Source organism: Calidris pugnax, unplaced genomic scaffold, assembly GCF_001431845.1.
Source record: "Calidris pugnax isolate Ruff unplaced genomic scaffold, ASM143184v1 scaffold42, whole genome shotgun sequence".
Classification (NCBI taxonomy): domain Eukaryota; kingdom Metazoa; phylum Chordata; class Aves; order Charadriiformes; family Scolopacidae; genus Calidris; species Calidris pugnax.
In genome coordinates, this window is record NW_015090920.1 from 4,154,525 (window position 1) to 4,176,473 (window position 21,949).

General features: G+C 36.5%; 1 protein-coding gene across 1 annotated transcript in view; it reads left to right on the top strand.

Moving 5' to 3' along the window:
- Nucleotides 1-21,949, top strand: part of TTC29 (tetratricopeptide repeat domain 29) — a 92,618-nt gene that overhangs the window by 19,061 nt on the left and 51,608 nt on the right. The window contains exons 4-5 of the mRNA XM_014949811.1: nucleotides 3,417-3,640; nucleotides 16,586-16,771. Coding sequence (XP_014805297.1) covers nucleotides 3,417-3,640; nucleotides 16,586-16,771 — 410 coding nt within the window. The remainder of the gene's footprint in view (nucleotides 1-3,416; nucleotides 3,641-16,585; nucleotides 16,772-21,949) is intronic.

The window sequence follows — 21,949 nt, forward strand, 5'->3', positions numbered from 1 at the left end:
GAGGGCTTTTAGGTTTATATTCCTATCAAGGTTCAATTTTAAAAATAAACAGGGCCAGCGTTACAAAAGCGATCTGCTGGTTCTAATTGGGGCTGGTTTAATTGCTTGCAGCAGGCGGTGTTTGCGGGGGCTTCCGTGCTCCCGAGGAAGGTGAAGCCGGTGTCGGTGGCAGCGCATCTCCCGCGCATCCCCCGCGCATCTCCCGCCTTTGATCCGTGCCGCTGCCCTTCTTTGTTCTGCAGCCCTTCTGACAGCTGCCTGATTAACATGTCCTGGCTGCAGTTTCCCAAATTTTCCAGTAGATGCCCCCAGAGACCATTAAACCTCTCGGAAAAAAAAGCTTCTGCTTCAACCTAATGAAAGGCCAGTCTTTTTTCATTTTGCTTCTTGAAGTAACATAATTGTTCAAAGGAAACCTAAAACCGGCGCGGATGCAATGCAGAAAAAAAACAAGCTTACTCGGTTAATAATATATCACGATTTATTAGGTGGGAAGGTTCAAAAGGTTTAGCGTAAACTAGTTTATTAATGTAGCAGAAACATACTGTTAACAGTTGGGTTTTATAAAATAAGTCATGTACATTTAATTAGGTATCAGTTTTTGATGTTATTAGAAATAAAGTAATCTTTGGTTATGTAAAACATGAGATACTCTGTTCAACCTCTCATTTTACCTGCTGTATGACATCATAAAAAGCCGTATGAAAAGGAGTTTGAGGACTGAAAATTTGAGTTCAGCTCAACATATCATAAAAAGTTTACTTACGTCACTCCTCTGTTTGAAAGCACTGTTTGTTGGGGAAAAAAAAAAAAAGACCTGGCATTTTCCTCTGGAACTTTGATAACTGAAAACATTCAACTGAAATTATTTCAGAAATTGTTGCAGTGCCAAGCTCTCTCAGGTGTCACAAATACCATTCATCCCCATAATATCATTCATTTCTAGCCCTGTTTTATTGTTTGTGTGTGATCAGTCACTTGTGGCTTGTATATCGTAGAAACTTCAGGAAATAAGAGCGTTATTATTTTGTGCTTTGTGTTTTCTGTTTTCAAGTATAACTGAGAGATAGCTTTTATCTTCATGCCTCTAAAATTGGAGTGGTTACACAGTAGATAGCTTCATTGCCTGTGAGTTAAAATCAATGGTTATACAGATAGCTTCATTGCCTGTGAGTTAAAATCAGCTATCTTTGCCTAAGGAAAATAGGTGCTCAGTACTGTATGATTACTTCAGCACCATTTCAATGTCTTTATTAATTGGGATGGGATTTATTAAAAGAATATTGGGACTAATTTTTGAAACTGATCTGGTTTACTGTATGTTATGTTTTCCGGTATTGATTTGCTAATAATAATGCTGTCTTGTGGGGAAAATGTGCTTTGACTTCAAGTAAAATGCATCAGTCTACAGAAAATAACACATTAAATGGACACAGTTTTTTGAATGACATTTTGTTTAGTCACTGTTAGAATCTTTTGGTGGTACTTTCTCATTTACTTTTAATAATCTAATGTGTGCATGCATATACACATAGATTGATTGCATTATATAAATAAATATGCATGTATGTGTGTCTGCTCTACAGATTGTTGTTCCACTGCTCTGAGTTATATTACTGTAGGATTCGGTCCTAGGCCTCTGGAAGTTGGTAGGAATTTTTTACCTGCATCCTTCAATTATTTTTTTTAATTAGATAGAATTTTAAAACAGATAGAGGAAGGCATTCCATATACAGAGACTACATTGTACTGTATTAAGATAATATCTTTACAGTATTTTTAAGCTGTATACTGTGCATCTGATATATGACAAATATAACATATTCTGGAAAATTAAATGTCTATGATATTTCTCATTTACTTACCCAAGATAAATGTTGCAAATGTTTTCTGGTACAGAACAGTTGTATATTTTGCCTTGTCTATGTGAACAATGTATGCTTATCAATCTCAAAAACCACCTATTTCTACATTAAAGATAAATTCAGTACTGTCTGCTCTGAATTGTATGTATCAGGATTTTGTACTATTTTTGTGTTCAGTTCTGGTACTCATACTGAAATACATATGAAGGACTAATGTGTATCTATGTAGTAATTAATAGATTTTATTGTAATCATATTAAATATGAAGCAAAGTAGATTATTTTCTTCTTACATCTCACGTTGTTTATTTCATTGACATCTAGCTAAGAAGTTGATTATTGTAATCATATTAAATATGAAGCAATGTGAATTATTTTCTTCTTGCATCTCACATTTATTTCATTGACATCTAGCTAAGAAGTTGTTTACCTCACTTTAAAAACTGCAGTAGCTCTTCTTGGGCTAGAAGTATTAGTCTCATTAGGCTATTGTTTAGCATGAGGTCATCTGAATTTATTACATACACTATAAATCTCAGGTTTTAGAATTCCATATTTATTTTAAAGCTGTTGAGAATTTGAAGTTAAATTTATTTTAATCGGAAAAGTCTCAAAAACAGTTTGGAAACTTTGTGGAAGATACAAAATAAAATTAATACATCTGGGTCCTTGCTGTTTTACTGGGACAAAGGTTTGATTTCTCACACTAGATACCTGCACCTGCAAACCTTTACATCTCTACTTGAGTGTTGCAGGCAGTCCCATTGGACTCATAGTTTTCTCCAGGATAGAAACACAATGATTGTTTCATGCCACATAAAAGAAATATTTTGATTATTTCCATAAATTATACCTCAAAAGATGTATTACCTCTTGAGAATATTTGATTACACAACTTCTTGATATGTACATCTTATCAGAGTTTATGAATGAGATAACTTTGATATAAATTCATCATTGCATCATTTGATTTTAAAATTAGGGAGAAATTATCAAACTTTTGCATCAGTAAACCAGTTCCAGCTGAAGTTATATGCTAAACAGCAGCAAAATAATATCTAATGATTGTGTTTCTGGCATAGCATTTGTTTGACGTTTTAAACCAAGCCATCATATCCTACAGCAAAACTATTTAACATATACATTGTTTTGATATGTGGAATGTGCTTCATTTTTCCCCGTGCACTGTTTTAAAGCAAGCTAAGAGTTCATTGTGTTTTCATGAACTAGTGTAAACATGGGGGCTTTTTCCCCATCAGTCAGCCTTTTTTACCAATACCAGCTAAAGAATACCAGTGTATTTTTAACGTGTTTTCAATATATTTATTGGTATTTATTCATTATTGCCATATTTACTTCCCTAGGGCCTGACATTAGTAATCATATTTTAGCGGAACGCTTTATGAGCGGAGGAAAAAAATACCTTTTCCCCGCTGCTGAACTGCAGAGGTCTCTTCTTGAAAGCTGTTTTAGGTTATCTGCACTTATTTGGCAAGGCGGAGGGGAGAATACAGGTTGAAAGGCTTAAAACCTCTCTCTTTCTTATTCCCAGGAACAGGAATTCATACAAGAAGAACATCTGCATAGACATGCTGCGACAGGGTTATCACAAGTCCTTCTCCCAGCTCTTCGCTCTGATACAGAAGTGGAATGCCTTGAGGGAGGCTGCGGGGCCTGGGTCAGCCATATGGCAGCGGGAATCCCTGGAGGAGCAGCCTGATAAGCTGGATCAGCTTTACCACTTCCTGACCAGGGCTGAGACAGCCCAGAGAGCAGGTAAATGGGGGGATTGTGGGTAGCACAGCAGCAGGAGCCGCAGCCGCCAGCGCCCCGGGGCGGGGGGAAGAAGCTTCCAAATTGTTTCATGTATGAATTTGAAACGTTACCGCATCTTTAGCACGTTTCAGCCTTACTCAACTAAGCTGTATTTATAGAATAAATGATCAGGAGTCGCAGATATCAGAAGAGGGGGAAAAAAAAAAGGGGGAAAAACATGTAGAGAAACATGTAGAGTGCGTTATGATCTCATCAGAAATGTTTGATGTATTTACAGCTTTGATAACGTCTCAATTATTTTCCCACAGTTTGATTATTTATTGTTTTTCCTTATAGATTTGAGGAGCTGGTTTTGTATTAGAAAAATTTAATAGGTGAAACGCTGTTCCTCACAGTAATAGTTTTATAAATCTGATTTTATTAAAGACCCTGTCTGCTAACTGTGTTTGGATTTGTGACTGACTTTAAAAGGATTGTGAACATGTCAAATAAAATGCAGCACACGGACGTGACATGCCACCTGTGAATTACTAGATATTAGTGAAGACATAACTCCAAATTACTGTATTTTCTCTATTGCCTACTATTTACTAAGCGCTCATATTTATCATTTCCTTTTACTATAAATAGTAACATAACTTGCTCTGTCTCTCTCCTTCGGAATAATTGTAGGGATGGAGGCAGATAAAGCTCTAACTGCAATCCTGTTTCATAGCTGAGCTATTTCGTGAGCTGATTTCACTTTAGATGGCATGTTTTAAGTTGCATTTTGATCATTACAGGTATGAAAATCTACAATAAAGCTTGTGAGTTTGGAATCAAAGCTTTTTGACTGAAATGTAGAAACAGAAAACGTCATTTACAAAAGGAACAACGAAAAAAAACCCTTTCAGTGCTTAAAAAAATGTTAATTTAAAATGTTTGTTTTATGTTACTACAAAAGCCAAAGGTTGTGTTTCTTTATTTAATTCACAGTAATTCTAGGCAGGAAGTCTAGCCAGCCTGGAAGGAATCTTCAGAATTGGCTGGAGTATGACCAAAACCTGAATAGGGCACCCTTGTAGCTTGCAGGAATACAAGAGAGAAGTTTTATGCTCATATTTGGCATATTTGATGTTCAAAAAACAGTAGGCATGGCTTTTCTTGATGGGCCTGCTTCCTGCAGCTGCTTGAAGAAAGCATTTTGCCTCTCTTCAGTGTGTGGTATTTTTCAGTGGTCCAGACTGACATGTGACAACAGGCTTGGCAAAGACTCTTCCAGAGAGTCGAGGTGCTGCTGACTGTGCAGGTTCTGCCCCCAGGAAGGACAGGGACCCTCTTTCTCACTGAACCCAACGTTCATTGCCTTCTGGACTCTATAAGTCTTTCACCTCTCACAGAGACAAGGTGCCACCAGTTGTCTGACTGATTGCATCTTGCCTCTAGGAGAGAATACATCCCAGCTCTGCCCGTTAAAATGAAAGAAGAGAAAATAATGAGAATGTGCCAATAGAGCTGGCAAACATATTTACTGAATTATTAGATCAAGGTATAGTTAGTTTTGATTTTTTTCAACAGTTTCAATGCAAACCTTTGCACAAATCTCTTGTTTGTTTTAAGTGGGACTTGAGTCACCTGGCACACTAATTCATGTTGGAGCTAGTAGTGCTGTGAAGATAACATAAAAATTATACAGCTCATCAAATACTCATTCAGTAGTTCCAGTAATCCAGTTACTCTCTGATTCTAATCAAATTGCTTGGGGCTGTGGCTTATGATCTCCTGACAACTCCAGTTGACACCACTTAAGAAGTGTTCAGCAGTTCTCCTCAGCTGGAACTTATCACCATGTAGCAGTTACAACAGCAGCTGAACTGCATTTGCTCGTCAGCCACCACAGTTCAAGCTTAAAAGGTTGAAAGTAATATTTGGGGCTGTAAACTGAGAGTTTCACAATGTGGTTGGTGTCACTAGCTGAAAGTTTGCCTGTCTCAGGTATGCTCTCTTGAGGTAACAGTTGTGTTGAAGAAGAGACTGGCTGGTATAATTAGGAAAAAAAAAAAAATCTTCTTGACTTGTAAGTTTTTTGATTAATTTAAACTTCAGGAAGGGATTGTTTTGTAACTGAAGTGGTAAGTGGAAAACAAAACTTCCCTTACTGTGTCAGTAGATAATTTTCTTTATTGTTATTTATTATCTCTCACTTGATATTTTTGTATCATACAGTGTTGCTGTCTAAATTTTGAATATACCTTATAACTGCTGGTCCTAAGAATAGCATTTTAAGCGTATTACTATAGTGCAGAGAGGAAGTTAGATATTCATTCTTTTTCAGTATTTATCTGTGGAATATGTTAATATTTTCATTTCTTTGATAGCTTGTAGTTATAAGACACTATAATGCTGGACAGAAATTGTTTGCTTTAACAGAATAAGTGCAGTCCATCACAATGTGGAACCTGATATCAGTGACTAATTATTTTCTTTAGCAATAAAGGGTTTTAAAATAATAACATTTTGTTTACCAGTATTACATTGTATAGACTATTTACCTTTACATATGCCAGTGAATACTATCTCTGTTTTCATTTTCAGTAGAACATTTTGATTGAACTTCAAATCATACAGGAGTCTTTTTTTATTTTTAATTGGCTATTTTGGCTATTACCAATATTATACAGTGTGCAAAGAAAATTTTTTTTTCTTCTGTCTGACTTAATCTCATTGTCATTGTATTTGAATACTTCTCAAGTATTTAAAAGTAGAGAGCTAGCATTAATCCCTGCAGCTTCTCAGGAAAATAGCTGACAGAGTTATTTTGCCCTAGGTACAGCACTATCCCCAAAACACTGACAGGAATATTGGCAATACTTGACTACATTCCTATTTGGCCTTTTTTTGATAGAAATAATGTAAATGCTTCTGACTTCAGAATTGAGTTGTTTCTAATTATTCCTTGATCTTCTTTCATTATCATGGATTAACCTCTCTTTTTACTAGTTCTGGTCTCAGTAGCATAAAAGAAAAAGAAAAAACTTAGCTGTTTAAATATGTACAGTTGTAGGGTTTTTTTACAGAAGAATGCAGGATAAATGCCAAAGCTCAGTGTTTGATGTATACAGTTATTTCTTGCCACGTTTATGAAAATGGTGGGGTTTTTTTTTTCAAAAAAGAAAGTTCTATTTTGAGACTGTGGAATGGCCTGTCCGATTGCTTGCTTGCCTGCCTGATGGTACTGCTCAGAGTCATTTCACTTAAAGGTGTAGTTGTCCTTGAAAGGTATAATAGGGTACTGGCAGGCTGTTGTTGCTGTTCCTTTGAAGAACCAGAGTTCTCTAGCCCTTACTCGGTGCTGTTCTGCCAGTGAGCAGGAGGGAGACTTTGAAGCCACGATGACCATGCTCTACAGAGGTGTGCCAACTGAATGGAATTCTTTTTGTCCGTTTTGTCTGTCTAAGACCAGACAAAATTTGGCTTTCTATCTCTGTATGTTTGGGTGGGTTATGGAGAAGAAGTAGGAACACAGGAGATCCAACTAACAAGTCTTTTACTTATATTTTTGAATTTTTGAACAGTGCCCAGTTCAATTTGTGCCTGGGAGAACAGTTCGTTGTAATGATAGTGTTGCCGTTCTTCAGATAAAAATATTTAAGAGTTAAACTTTTTATTTAACAGCTTAAGCTGGTTTATTTACAGTTTAAGCTGGTATTTGCACAGGTTTTACCATGTGAATGTAACTAATTCTTTAAATCATTGCTTGGCCACTACACTCTGTTTTATTATTGCTGTTTTACTTGTTGGGTCTGTACGCTCATTAGGCCAAGCCACTTCTTTGAATCATCTTGTCAAAGTATTGTGTAGATACTTTTAGTTAGCACTGAGCCCACCAGAAGAGTGATTTATGGTATGCAAATTATACTGTAAAAGATCAGTCGTGTGTTTTAGACTGAGGCCAGCCTCTCAGTGTGCCAGATTTGGTTTTTGTCAAATTAGAGGTAATCTTGAAAAGCGTTGTTCTTCATTGAATTACATACTATTACATCTGAATTACATATTAAATAAAGGCTTGAACCCTAACTGAGTTCTTACCAAGGACTAGCAGAGGCTTTGAAGAGCTCACATGGACAGTGTTTGCAAGAGTGAGAGATCTCTCTGCCATTGGCTCTGCTTTGCCAGAGCAGGGGAGCAAAACCAGGGAAAACACCCCAGTTCAGTGACTGCAAGGTGCAGATCGCTGGCAAAGCCAATGCATGGACCCTATACTTGGGTTTCAACACGCCTTCAGAGGGGTGTCCTGGTTTGAGGTAAAACAAGACTCTGCTTAATAGTTGATCTCTTGTCCTAGGGAATATCAGACATATGGAATTAGAAGGAAATGTAAACTTGGCTCTTTTATCCTCGCTTCAGTGTTAAAGAAAACTTTTGACAGCATAAGTTATCATTTGTTGTTGTTCTAAAAGGTGACTTTTCATAAAGTATATGAAGAAAGCATGAGTTTTGATGTGTTTGCACTGGAAAAATCTTTCTTTCTCTGAGGTACTTAAGGTTGAAAACAGAGTTTAGCACTTTACAGTGGAAAGCTTTTCTGTAAGAGTTCACACTTACACCTTGGGCTGGGCTAGAAACATTATAATAACCTTATTACCCATGCTATTTTAGGGGGGAAAAAATGGAAGGAGCTTATGCATTAAAAAATAAAAAGGATAAATATACCAAAACCTCTTTTAATATTTGCTTGGAGGAGGTATAGTTTTGTTTGGTTTTGGGGGATGGGGAAAGGAACACTGTTTTATTTTTGAAGCAGGTTTGTTCTACTCTACTGAACACTGTGTCACAGGAAAAAATGCAGCAGTTGCTAGAGACTGATGGAGGAGTTTATTATGTTTGTAATTATCTTACAAAAAGTGAGGTGATTCTGCCTAGGAAAGAAGTCAAGACTTCTCAAAGTATAGTCAACTGTAGGACTACCATTGGCTTCAACAAAAGCAGCATTTCTTAGAAAATTTCAGTAGTGTGTTTTCACTGCAATGGCTCCGAACTCCCCTTTAGCATCCCACATTACCAATTAATTGCTTTATATCATTATGATTAGATAGCTTTATTCTTGCTTGGCAAAATTATACCCTGACCATTTCCTTAGCATATTTTTATAGATTGTGCTTTCTTATGAATACATAAAAGTATCACCCTCTATGTACCTGGTGGTTTTGGGAGGGATGTGCTCTGTGTACACCCTGCCTTGTGTTATCTAGGAAACAGAGGCTCTGCCTGAACCTTGATGGTGTCAGCCTGCTACCCCACAGCAACCTTTCTTCATTTCTGTGTGAGTTTAGCTTATGGATGAGTTTTCTGGCAAAAGGAATGATTTGGGCAGTCCTCTATGTATAGGTGTAGAGGCATGATAGTCCTGAGCAAGCAAATAGGACTGATTCTTTGCTGTGTGTGGATCCAGGTGGAAATAACTGATTGCAGCTCCATATTCTATTACTGTTCATGCTTCTTTTTGGGCCAACAACCTCCATCCTGTTTGAATTCTTCACGTCACCAGTTGCCTTGCTACGAAGTCACTGGTATTGATCTCCCTGGCAAAAGAAAAATGAAACTTCCAGTGTTAATGTAGTCTCATTCTGACATCAAAAAACGATTCCTAGTGACTTAGGCAACTCCTTTATGTATCTTCGAGGGCAGTTATAATCAAGTCTTACTCACTAAAAAAGCTAGCTGAACAGGAAGACGAGTGTTACTAGCTGTTGAAAAGTTTCCATATGGCCTTCATCTGGCAGGAACAAATAACAGACTAGTGGTTTTTTGAGTGGAAAATATTGAAACATAAATGGACGTTGAAAAACTTCTTTCTGACGACTGTATTTTAAAAATGAGTTCAAGTTCTATTTTGCATTAACAAGGGCAAACCGCCTCTTTCTTTTCTTTAAGGAAAATACCAAGCCAGGATCTCTTCGTGTTGTTGTTTTCATCTGGTCTCTAGAGACCATTTCTACACTTCTTTTCCCTTCTTCCTCTACATCCTGTCACGAAGGAGGCATGCACATGTGGCAGCAGTTGTAATTAAATTGTAGTAGTATAGCTTGGTGTTTTTCTGCACGATCCTCTTGGTCTCATCAGCTCTGTTGGGATCTTCGTACTCAAACTCCACCTGACTATCCCTGTGCATTGCACTACTTAGTAGTTGACCAACAGGGGTGTTCCATCCCATCTGCTCCATGCTCAGTATAAAAGCTAAGGGATCAAAGGGTCAGCTCTTCTTTCTTCAATGGCCAGTGTCCCAGGAGGACTCTGTTCATCTGGCTTTGATCCTGATCTGTGCGTTTCACAATCCAGCTCCTGTCCGTTGCTGAGTCCAGCCTAGGACTTCCCCAGTGCCCGCCAGTGATGTGGTCATCATCATCCTGGGAGCTCAATACAGCTTTGTATATATTGCACACGTTTAATTATTTTCTTATTAATATTACTATATTTTTATTATTTTGTTACTAATATTTCATTAAAGTAGATTAATTTATTCTCAACTCTTGAGTCTCTTTCTGTCTCATCCTTCTCTCCCTGAAGGGAGAGGTTGGTTGCTCACTGTGCAAAGCCAATGCATGGACCCTGTACTTGGGTTTCAACACGCCTTCAGAGGGATGTCCTGGTTTGAGGTAAAACAAGACTCTGCTTAATAGTTGATCTCTTGTCCTAGGGAATATCAGACATATGGAATTAGAAGGAAATGTAAACTTGGCTCTTTTATCCTCGCTTCAGTGTTAAAGAAAACTTTTGACAGCATAAGTTATCATTTGTTGTTGTTCTAAAAGGTGACTTTTCATAAAGTATATGAAGAAAGCATGAGTTTTGATGTGTTTGCACTGGAAAAATCTTTCTTTCTCTGAGGTACTTAAGGTTGAAAACAGAGTTTAGCACTTTACAGTGGAAAGCTTTTCTGTAAGAGTTCACACTTACACCTTGGGCTGGGCTAGAAACATTATAATAACCTTATTACCCATGCTATTTTAGGGGGGAAAAAATGGAAGGAGCTTATGCATTAAAAAATAAAAAGGATAAATATACCAAAACCTCTTTTAATATTTGCTTGGAGGAGGTATAGTTTTGTTTGGTTTTGGGGGATGGGGAAAGGAACACTGTTTTATTTTTGAAGCAGGTTTGTTCTACTCTACTGAACACTGTGTCACAGGAAAAAATGCAGCAGTTGCTAGAGACTGATGGAGGAGTTTATTATGTTTGTAATTATCTTACAAAAAGTGAGGTGATTCTGCCTAGGAAAGAAGTCAAGACTTCTCAATGTATAGTCAACTGTAGGACTACCATTGGCTTCAACAAAAGCAGCATTTCTTAGAAAATTTCAGTAGTGTGTTTTCACTGCAATGGCTCCGAACTCCCCTTTAGCATCCCACATTACCAATTAATTGCTTTATATCATTATGATTAGATAGCTTTATTCTTGCTTGGCAAAATTATACCCTGACCATTTCCTTAGCATATTTTTATAGATTGTGCTTTCTTATGAATACATAAAAGTATCACCCTCTATGTACCTGGTGGTTTTGGGAGGGATGTGCTCTGTGTACACCCTGCCTTGTGTTATCTAGGAAACAGAGGCTCTGCCTGAACCTTGATGGTGTCAGCCTGCTACCCCACAGCAACCTTTCTTCATTTCTGTGTGAGTTTAGCTTATGGATGAGTTTTCTGGCAAAAGGAATGATTTGGGCAGTCCTCTATGTATAGGTGTAGAGGCATGATAGTCCTGAGCAAGCAAATAGGACTGATTCTTTGCTGTGTGTGGATCCAGGTGGAAATAACTGATTGCAGCTCCATATTCTATTACTGTTCATGCTTCTTTTTGGGCCAACAACCTCCATCCTGTTTGAATTCTTCACGTCACCAGTTGCCTTGCTACGAAGTCACTGGTATTGATCTCCCTGGCAAAAGAAAAATGAAACTTCCAGTGTTAATGTAGTCTCATTCTGACATCAAAAAACGATTCCTAGTGACTTAGGCAACTCCTTTATGTATCTTCGAGGGCAGTTATAATCAAGTCTTACTCACTAAAAAAGCTAGCTGAACAGGAAGACGAGTGTTACTAGCTGTTGAAAAGTTTCCATATGGCCTTCATCTGGCAGGAACAAATAACAGACTAGTGGTTTTTTGAGTGGAAAATATTGAAACATAAATGGACGTTGAAAAACTTCTTTCTGACGACTGTATTTTAAAAATGAGTTCAAGTTCTATTTTGCATTAACAAGGGCAAACCGCCTCTTTCTTTTCTTTAAGGAAAATACCAAGCCAGGATCTCTTCGTGTTGTTGTTTTCATCTGGTCTCTAGAGACCATTTCTACACTTCTTTTCCCTTCTTCCTCTACATCCTGTCACGAAGGAGGCATGCACATGTGGCAGCAGTTGTAATTAAATTGTAGTAGTATAGCTTGGTGTTTTTCTGCACGATCCTCTTGGTCTCATCAGCTCTGTTGGGATCTTCGTACTCAAACTCCACCTGACTATCCCTGTGCATTGCACTACTTAGTAGTTGACCAACAGGGGTGTTCCATCCCATCTGCTCCATGCTCAGTATAAAAGCTAAGGGATCAAAGGGTCAGCTCTTCTTTCTTCAATGGCCAGTGTCCCAGGAGGACTCTGTTCATCTGGCTTTGATCCTGATCTGTGCGTTTCACAATCCAGCTCCTGTCCGTTGCTGAGTCCAGCCTAGGACTTCCCCAGTGCCCGCCAGTGATGTGGTCATCATCATCCTGGGAGCTCAATACAGCTTTGTATATATTGCACACGTTTAATTATTTTCTTATTAATATTACTATATTTTTATTATTTTGTTACTAATATTTCATTAAAGTAGATTAATTTATTCTCAACTCTTGAGTCTCTTTCTGTCTCATCCTTCTCTCCCTGAAGGGAGAGGTTGGTGAGGGCATCTGTTGTTTGTTTTAGTGGCCAGCCCAGCTCAAACCATGACACTTGTCTACATGTATTCTGTTATCAGCTGTAGAGAATCTGCTGTACAAAATCAGAGAGGTCAGGGCTTTAACAACTGAACCTATGGTAGATTTCACAGAAGAATATATTTACCTATTCTAATATTTTTTTACTCCTAGGGAGGTAGAAGTTCACTAAGTCTGACATGCTAGCTTTAGCACTGTCAGGATAATCTCAATGCATTTCTTGATTTGTAAATCAGACTTTGAATCCAGAAGACAATCTGGCTTTTAGAAGTCTATCTGTTGGGCTTTATTTTATGGCCAGCATATCTGGTCAGTCACTGTCCAAGACAATTACAGAGAAATGGTTGTCTTTGTGCACTTCTCATTGTTATTCACCGGCAGGATAGTCATCAGAGGGTCACATTAAAGTTCATTCAATCAAGGCTGTGGCAGTAGCAATAGTCCGCCTCAGGTCAGTACCATCTCTTGAGATTTGTAGGGCACTACCTGAAGTTATTTGCGTAATTTTATGTAGCCTTAGTGCCTTGATACTTTGTAGCAAAGGTTTCAAAGGCAGCAAATCTGTATCTAGTGTCCTACACTGATGACAATCCAATTATCTTTCCCTTTACTATGTTATTGTAACCATATGTATGTATCCTTTGGTATCTTCTAACTTAATTTTCACTTAGCTGTAATCTGTATATAATGTGTATTGCTATCTTTATGTTGGTGGCTATAATTAGGTTTTGTATTTTGCTGTTTATGTGCTTGTTATCATCATGGGAACCTCTGCCTTTTGCTTTTGAATAATTTTTAAAAGTGCTCCTTTATGTTGCAATAGATATTTAGGTTGCGATGAGATAAATTGCAGCAAAGAAGTATCTGCTTTTCTTCAATGAGGGTAAAGGGACCCATATCTATATTTAAAATGGTTAGTTTGCATGAATCCCAACTATGTCTTGACTTGTTTTATCTCACTTAGTATAGATGTGCTTACATATATATATGCGTGCACACAAATAGAAGTGGTTTGTAAATAATATACATATATCTGTTACTTTCATTCTAGTATCATTTGCAGAGAATTTTGTGAGGCTATTGTACAAAAATAGACTTAATTTCTAATGTATGAATAAGTTTTATATGATGTATGCTCCTGGATATTCGAAGAAGAGGTAGCTAAGAGGTACTTTTTTCAGCCTTGAGGGGGAACAAACGGCATGAAAACTCATAGCCATGAAGATTGTCTTGATTAGAAATACATGAAGTATTATTCCGCTCACAGCCAAATTTCTAAGCTTAAGCTAATGTTTTGGTATCAAACCTTACATACAAATAATGGAATGATAATCTAGATGTAATTTCTAAAGTATTTCTATTTTGGTGATTCTAAAGAGATTGTGAAACATTCTTATTTCTTGGAAGGGGTGTTCTAAAATACTGGAGATCGAAATGTATATAACAAACTGGTTCAAAAAAATAATAATTTTATATATTTTAATGGGAATTATTAAAAAGGCAAAAATATAAGGTACCACTCCATGAAGGAATATCTCTGAGACAATAAACAGGAAAGCAAAACAATAAATAAAAAAGCCAAAGCAACAAACGGAAGGGGTGTTATCTAAAATACTGGAGATCAAAATGTATATAACAAACTGGTTCCAAAAAAAAAAAAATTATATATTTTAATGGGAATTATTAAAGAGGTAAAAATATAAGGTGCCACTCCATGAAGGCATATCTCTGAGACAAACAGGAAAGCCAAACAATAAATAAAAAAGCCAAAGCAACAAAAAAGTATTGTTGACCCTTAAAGAAGAGGAATGAATTTGTAAATCAAAAGGCAAAGCTAGAGGGTACTCAAGAATGGGAGAAAGTTTGATTTCAGAAAATTTTAAGCAGGCAGCATTCAGCCAATGTTCTTCAAAATGGCCAGGATAGGTAAAAACGGAGGAGAATCAAACACTAGATAATTGTGTCTACAGTCATCAAAAGACTTAGGTGGTAACAGGATTCTTTCAGAAGATGGAATAAAGCTCTTACTGTGTTGTGCAACATACCGAAGAGTTTTTTTTTTTAATCAAGATGTTTGGAAGTCAAAGAACTTAGTCATGACAACAGAGAGAATGAGAGATTTGGATTGCATCCTATTAGACCATAAGTAATTTGTCATTTTTAATTTTGAGACAGGACATACTAGAGATGAGGCTGAGGAAACACTCTCTTGTGTGGTTTAGTGATGCATTCAGTGTACTTCTTCGAGTAATTGATGCTGTTTGTTCAAAACAATGCAAGTGACTCTCATATATGATAGAATTTACAGTTGAAAAATTAGTCCTTTTTGAAAGTTTGATTTTTTTTCCCCAATTCTTACTGCAGATAACAAAAGAAGAAAAATTAACTGCATATTTTGATCAAAGTGTTTTGATATGGTATCATGGTTTTAAAACAAGAAAAGATCTAGGCTTTGAGTGAGATCTTGCCTGTATTGAATTCAGATGTTTTCCCCAGTTGATTTCTATGTGGTGCTCCATACCCAGGAGTAAGAGGTTTGTGGGTTTAGGTTTTTTTTTTTTTCTTTTCCCCTTTTTCTCTCTTTGTTGAGCAAAGCTTACAAATTGCAGAACTGCCGAAAGCAAAGCAGTTCTGTTCACATATCTAGCTTAACCAAACAGTCTCCTACCTGCTGCAAGACTTGTGGTTCTTAACTCCTTCTTCACCCAACTACATGAAAATTCTTTTAAGAACTAGCTGTTTAGCTTACATTCATTTAACAGCCACAAACACAGTAAGTAACCAACCCAAACTGTAATGGAATTACAGCCTATTATTCCCATTCACATCTGACATGAGCAGAATTTGGAAAGAAAATTAATTTATTTTAGCCAGCAATAAACTTAGCTGTGAAAAACAAATAGGTTCATGCTGTACTTTATCTCATATTTCCCCTACGTGAGGCTGAACAATCTATATTTCAAATTCCCCTTAGGGAGAAGCAGTATGATAAGAGTTGTCAGGTAATTTTTAGATCTTTACTCCAAATTAATACAGTTTTGGAATAACCCAAAGAGGATTTCTAGTGGACTTATATATTTTTAGGTGCTTTTCTGAGAAAAATAACTCTGTAGATGCTCTTGTTGCATTGTAGATGCAATTTTAAATTGTGAATAATATATTTGATAATTTTGTGATGCTTTATAAACTTTAGGAATACTGTGTGTTCATTTAGCTGTCTGAGGTGATAAAGAATGGGAGCTAGATGTGGGTTTTCTTCAGACTGTAAAGGAGATCTGTGACTTTGAGTCTCCCCTGCTTTCCACATTTGTTCTGAGAACATTACCTTGGTAAACTGTCTTTTTCAGAGCAAGGTGTGAGACTTCAATTTGTCCTTAATTTCTAAGACTGATAAAGTAGTAAAAATGGGAATATACATGAAAACTCAAAGCCTTTCTTGGTAGCCTTGCTTTGAACAATTAAAGTGGTATGAATTAATGGATTGTGTTTGCAGAGTGTTTTGCTTGGTTCTTTATCTCCCTCACAGCAGTTGTTACCTTAGACCTGTTTTGAAACTTCCTGATGCCTTTTCAGGTCTCAGTGGCTCAGACAGATGCTTCTCCAGCAGTGACTGTGTGTTCTTTTTTCTCAATTTAGCTTCTCTCTTTTGACTAGGCAGAGCCTTCTCTGGATTTTGCATGTTTTACTGAATGGAATTTGGGTTTTACAGTCAGAAATGAAAGCAATTTATTGTGGTTTTGCTAATATAACTTTTCAGTTCTGCCTAATTTGTAAGGTTATAATTTTCCCCTTATCCTATTTCCTTGAGTGGACGTGTAGGAGAACTTGGCTGTACTTGAGTGATGGAAATATAAATAGCTCTTCGTTTTCTTTGTATGGTTATTGCTGTATATGTAAGATACTGAAGTAAAATATATGCATATTGACATATGTAAATGTATGTAAGATTTCTGAAAGCTGTGATCATCTAACATTTTAACTGTAATTTTTGTTTTTAAAGGGCACTATGAGGAGGTGTACGATAACCAACTTAACTTGGCCTACTGTTTCGATGACCCTGAGGACAAATGGTTAAGTAATTACTTTTATGAGCAGTGCTTTAATACTGCTCAACTAGTAAAAATTGATGGTGGGAAGAGAGAGGCACAAGCACATGCAAATATGGGCCTCATCTGTGAAGAGCAAGGTACGTCACTGAGACCATAAAGCTACATGGTGTCAGCGTTGAGACAGTCATATTTGGCAATTTCTTTCATCACAAGGCACAGTATTTCAATATAAAATTGATTTGCTACCATAATTTAAAAGAAGTTTTAAAACTGTTGCAATATTAATTTTTGGAGCGGCAAACAGACAAGTCTATAATTATTCACAGACCTGTTTCCTCTGACATTCCATCTACAGTTGAAAGTACTCAGTCAGAAGCATTTGTTTAGCACAAAGGTTATTTGGATTTGACCTTATTTCCTTTTGCTTGTTTTAGAGAAGAGACTAGTAATGCTGCCTCGGGCCAAAGGTGTTTGGGTAGGAGGGTGTCTGTATTTACACAAACTGGGTAGATTTAAAAGAGGTATGAAGATACAGTTCAGTTTAATGCTGCCTCTAATTTACACTTGGATAAAACAGCCTATATATTTGTGTTCTTTTTAAAAACTACCTTCCAATTTTCTTGACTGAAAATTACATCGTTTGTCTGTATGAGACTGCCACATTGGTACTTTTCTTCAGATTTATACCTTGTCACAAGTGCCGTTTCTCCATGCGTGCATCTTTCTCCTCAAAGTGGGAGTCTTTGAGTAAGACCAGGAAGGGATCTTAAAAGATGATCTTTTGTGGGAAAGGGGGCCTAGATGACATTATTTTAGCACCTTGTCCAATCACATCTTGAAAACCTCCAGCGATGGGGACTCCACCACCTCCATGAGGAGGCTGTTCCAGTGAAGGGTTGTTCTCACTGTAAAAAATATTACTTTCTTTTATCAAGATGAACCTTATTTCTATATTTAAAAACATACATTACCTTTCATGGCAGAGAGGTTTGTGTTTGTATAGAATTCTAGGTATAAACAAGGTATTTTCCTATGTTTGTATAAAATCCTTTCATGTCGTGGGAAGGCAAGCAATGAGTGAGCCTCAAGTAACTGAATAAAATCTATCTTCCAGTTGTAATTCTGAAGTATACTGGATGCCTAGCCATTGCTTCAAATATATGTGATTTGTATAGTCATTACCTTTTTGGTTTTAAGTTTGACTTTGTGGGTTGAAACCATTCCAACTTTGAGCTCAGCTTGTGGCTGGTTTCTCAAATAGAGGCTTTTCTGAGAAAAATAAAGATTCACGGAAATTGAAATATTTTGTGGAAATAGTATAATTCCAGTAAATATATGACAGAGTGGGTATGTTTTGAAACATGTTCTAATTTCCCAGCAAAAACGTGGACATAAAACATCAAACCTGCGGCCTTTTTTTTTTAATTAAAAGGTTATTGTCCTGTGTTTTCCCCATGTTCTCCTAAAGCTGAAACATCACACCTTTTAACAATATTTCCTCATATTTTCTAGACTGCTGGTCATTAACACTGTTTTCCTCTGAACTGTTGCCATCTTTCTTGCCTGCAACACCCAGAGATGGATTCAGTCTTAAAATCTAACTTCGCTCCAACGATCAATAAAATGGGAGGATTACTTTTCTTACAAGTTGTATATTTATTTGTGTTTTTAGGTATGACAGCTACATCATCTGTTTTAGCATACGTTGCATACCCCTATTCAGCTCACGGTCACAGCATCCTGTGTTTTGTAGGTGCTTACTAGAAATTGTCAAGATTGTTTTGAATTCTGAAATTGTCCTTCAGCATGCTTTCTCTTCTTCCTAATTTGGTATCATTTGAAAATTTAAAAAGGATTTTTCTATCCTGTAATTCAGATCCTTAATGAAAATACTAAGTAGTAAACTGGACCTAGGACAGGCACCTGTGGAACCTCACTGAGTATCTTTCTCAATAGTGACAGTGAACTGCTGATAACCAATGGCTATATGGCATTTCCTAACCAATTTGCACTTACCTAACTTGTTGCAGGTGAACTAAGATTCCCTCATGCTTTACAAGAGAATTATGTGACAGCGAGAAAGAATTTACTAACTTAAATAGAATATTGGTGGTTGATGTTTGCTCTTGATGTTTTGGCTATAATATTTTCTCTAAATGCTTGGGAATAATCTGTTTGACTATTTATTCCAATGTTGTTCCAGGAATTGGAGTTGAGCTAAATTCAATTTTCAAGTAGATAAGATAACACTTGCTTAAAGCCCAGCTAGTCGCAACCAAGTCATTTTAATTTTGAGTGAAAAATGCTTAATTAGGTTATCTGTCTGATATTCAGAAGAATAAAATGATTGAAGTTGCTGGATGTTTTGCAACCTTTTCACTTGCTCCTTCAGTTACTAAAAAGTAAAATCATAAAAAGGTGCCTAAAAGGAAACATCCCTATCTATTTGTGCTACAAAGGCTGATACAGAGTGTGACTCACTACTGTTATCAAACCACTGTCTACAAAAACTTTAACATTTCCTACTTTATGATGTGTTAAGAAAAAGTTGTTGAATACTTAAGTATCTTTAAGCCCATTACAAAACCACATAAGTTATGAAATACACTTTGAGGTGCTCTGAGGAGGGGAAATCTCATTTTCCTGCAATAAAATATTAGAAACTTCCCAAAGAGAGGCTTCTTATTAATATTGGTAAGGAGATATAAAGCAAGGTGCATTTTCACTGCCCAGGGTAAAGCTCCCTGAATCTGTAGGGTCCGTCTCTTGCAAATATTTTATTTCCATAGAGAGAGGTGAAAAAATGAAGAAGCTGCGAGAGTAAGTGTAAGATTTGCTTTGAAGGGCTACTGAGAAACAGGCAGCAAATGTATTCCATGCACTTTTTATTTTCAGCGGGTGAAAAATTAAATAACAAGTTCTGATTACAGAAAAAGTGTAAGAACAGCTGTTGAGTTGGCATTGTATAAAATTGCGTGGGTATTAATAAGTAAAATTCTAAACATGCTGATAGATACGGCTTGTAAATTAAATTGTTTGGGGTTTTTTTTGGTTAGTTATTTATAATGCTGTAATCTAGTTAGTTTACAAACTGAATGAGTCAGATGCCCACTTCCTGTGGGGTTATATGCATATATACAGGAATAGATAGACATGTATAGCCATGTATGAGTGCATTAATATATACCTATAGGAATATGTACGTGTACCTATATCATTACAGGGATGTGTATAAATATGTGAATGATGCCTAACATTTACATAATCCTTTAATCTGATTTAAATCATCGTATCTAGGTTAACTCCATTGATTAATACTGCAGCCAGGAAGACAGGAGAATTTACAGGAATGAAAAGCTAGTCTTAAAGACATTGATGTGTGTGTGTATCCATTTAGATGTAAAATCTTGTACCAGTTCTTCTCAGTTTTCTCACCCAATAGTGTATTTTTGATGACTTGTGCATGGAAGCTGTCTATATATGCTTAGGACTGATTGCTTGGCAGTATAAAGTTGAGCATATACTTGCAGAGATTGTTGTTTGCCTTGGAAGCAAATCAATAAATTTGCTGGGTAATTTTTGTGTAATCAAATTTAAAGTTCTTTGACTTTCAGCCTGGTCCCTGTCCTAAAGGCTGGATATAATCTGATGTTCATTAATCTTCAAAGCTAAATATTTGAGGTGTTGACAGTGTAGACTGCAGTCATGATATTTGGATGCAGGCGATCCAAATGGCTGTCAGTTCATAAGGGAAAGAAAACAATAATAATAGAGTAGCCTGCTACAAACACAAGTGGAACATTCTACTTGCAGCAAACATGATTTTGGTTGCAGTTCTTCGCAGAATGAGATTTTTTAATCTCCTCTTTTAAAAAAAACCTCGTGTTTATAAAATAACGTCTCTGTTTACAAGTTACCCAAACAAGATGATGGAACGTTCCACTTGGAGCAAACATGATTTTGGTCACAGTTCTTTGCAGCATGAGATTTTTTTAACCTCATCTTTTAAAAAAAACCTCATATTTGTCTCTGTTTACAAGTTACCCAAACAAGATGCTTCTCATTGATTATTGTGAGTGTGTTCAGGTTATGGTCCTGTTCAATTAGGTGTACTCACCCTATATTTTTCTTGCCTCAGGAGGCTGATAATACATTTTTTATTAGTTTGGTTACTAGCCATTTTGTCACTTTCTCGTATAGCTTTTAAATATGTTGTCACTTTATACACAGTGAAAAAGCAATGTCTCATTTGAATATTTTTTTCTTGCATTAAATCCAGCATTACTTGTCATCCAGGCTTTCTTACGAAATCTCTGTTACGGAAAATTAATTTTTAAAAATATTTTTACTTCTAAAAGCACATTCAAAGCACAGGGGTATTATCAGTCCATAAATTGGTGCATTTTTCTGCATATCGGAGAACAAGCTTATCATAGTCTGTGGTAGTTCTGTCATATTAGTGTGACTTCTGCTAAAATTAATTGTGAACTTGAGACTTACCCTGTTGTATCTTGCAGCAGAAGCACAGGCTGAGTGTATTGATAAACATAATGGCTCGTGGTAGTTTGTATAGGTTCTTAGACTGCTAGCGCTCATCATAATGATCTTTGAGTCCATTCTGTTTTCTGTTAAATGGTTGACATCTATCATGCTTGAAATTATGTAGACTTTAAATATATACATCCTGAAGTTTCAGGTAACTTACAAAACAGTAACAAAAACAGTCAGGAATTTGTGTGTGCAGGAGTTACTTACTTCAAATAGCTTATAACAAAATTAGATGTATTTCTATATTATTCAAAAGCATAATAAAAACTGAAATCTGAAAGCAGACTTGTTCTAAAAGTAACTGTTGAGGCCATTGCAAGTAATACAGGTGTTTGATAAATGTGTGTATATAAATGTGTATATACATACACATCTATATACAGACATATTTATGCATGCACACACTCAAATATAGCCAGTGCTTTAAACCCAGTACTTTAGATACCAACATTTCAATCTTAACGTCAGGCAATTCTGTATGTGTTAGAGAAGCTTAAAGATAACTAATTAACATATTTGATGGGTTTTTTTTCTAATAAAGATGCATGACTGTTCTTTCCTTAAGGCACACCCTTACAAAAAGATAAGTTAGTGGTACGTTGGGTGTGGGACAGTGGAGCAGGAGGAGTGACATCAAGAACTCTGGAGGCAGCAACAAAAACATCATGGCTACAGTCTTCTTATAAATATCTACCCTCCCACCCTCGTATGATGGAAGGATCTTAACACTTACCTTTCAGACGTTAGCAGCAAAGGTAGACAGACAT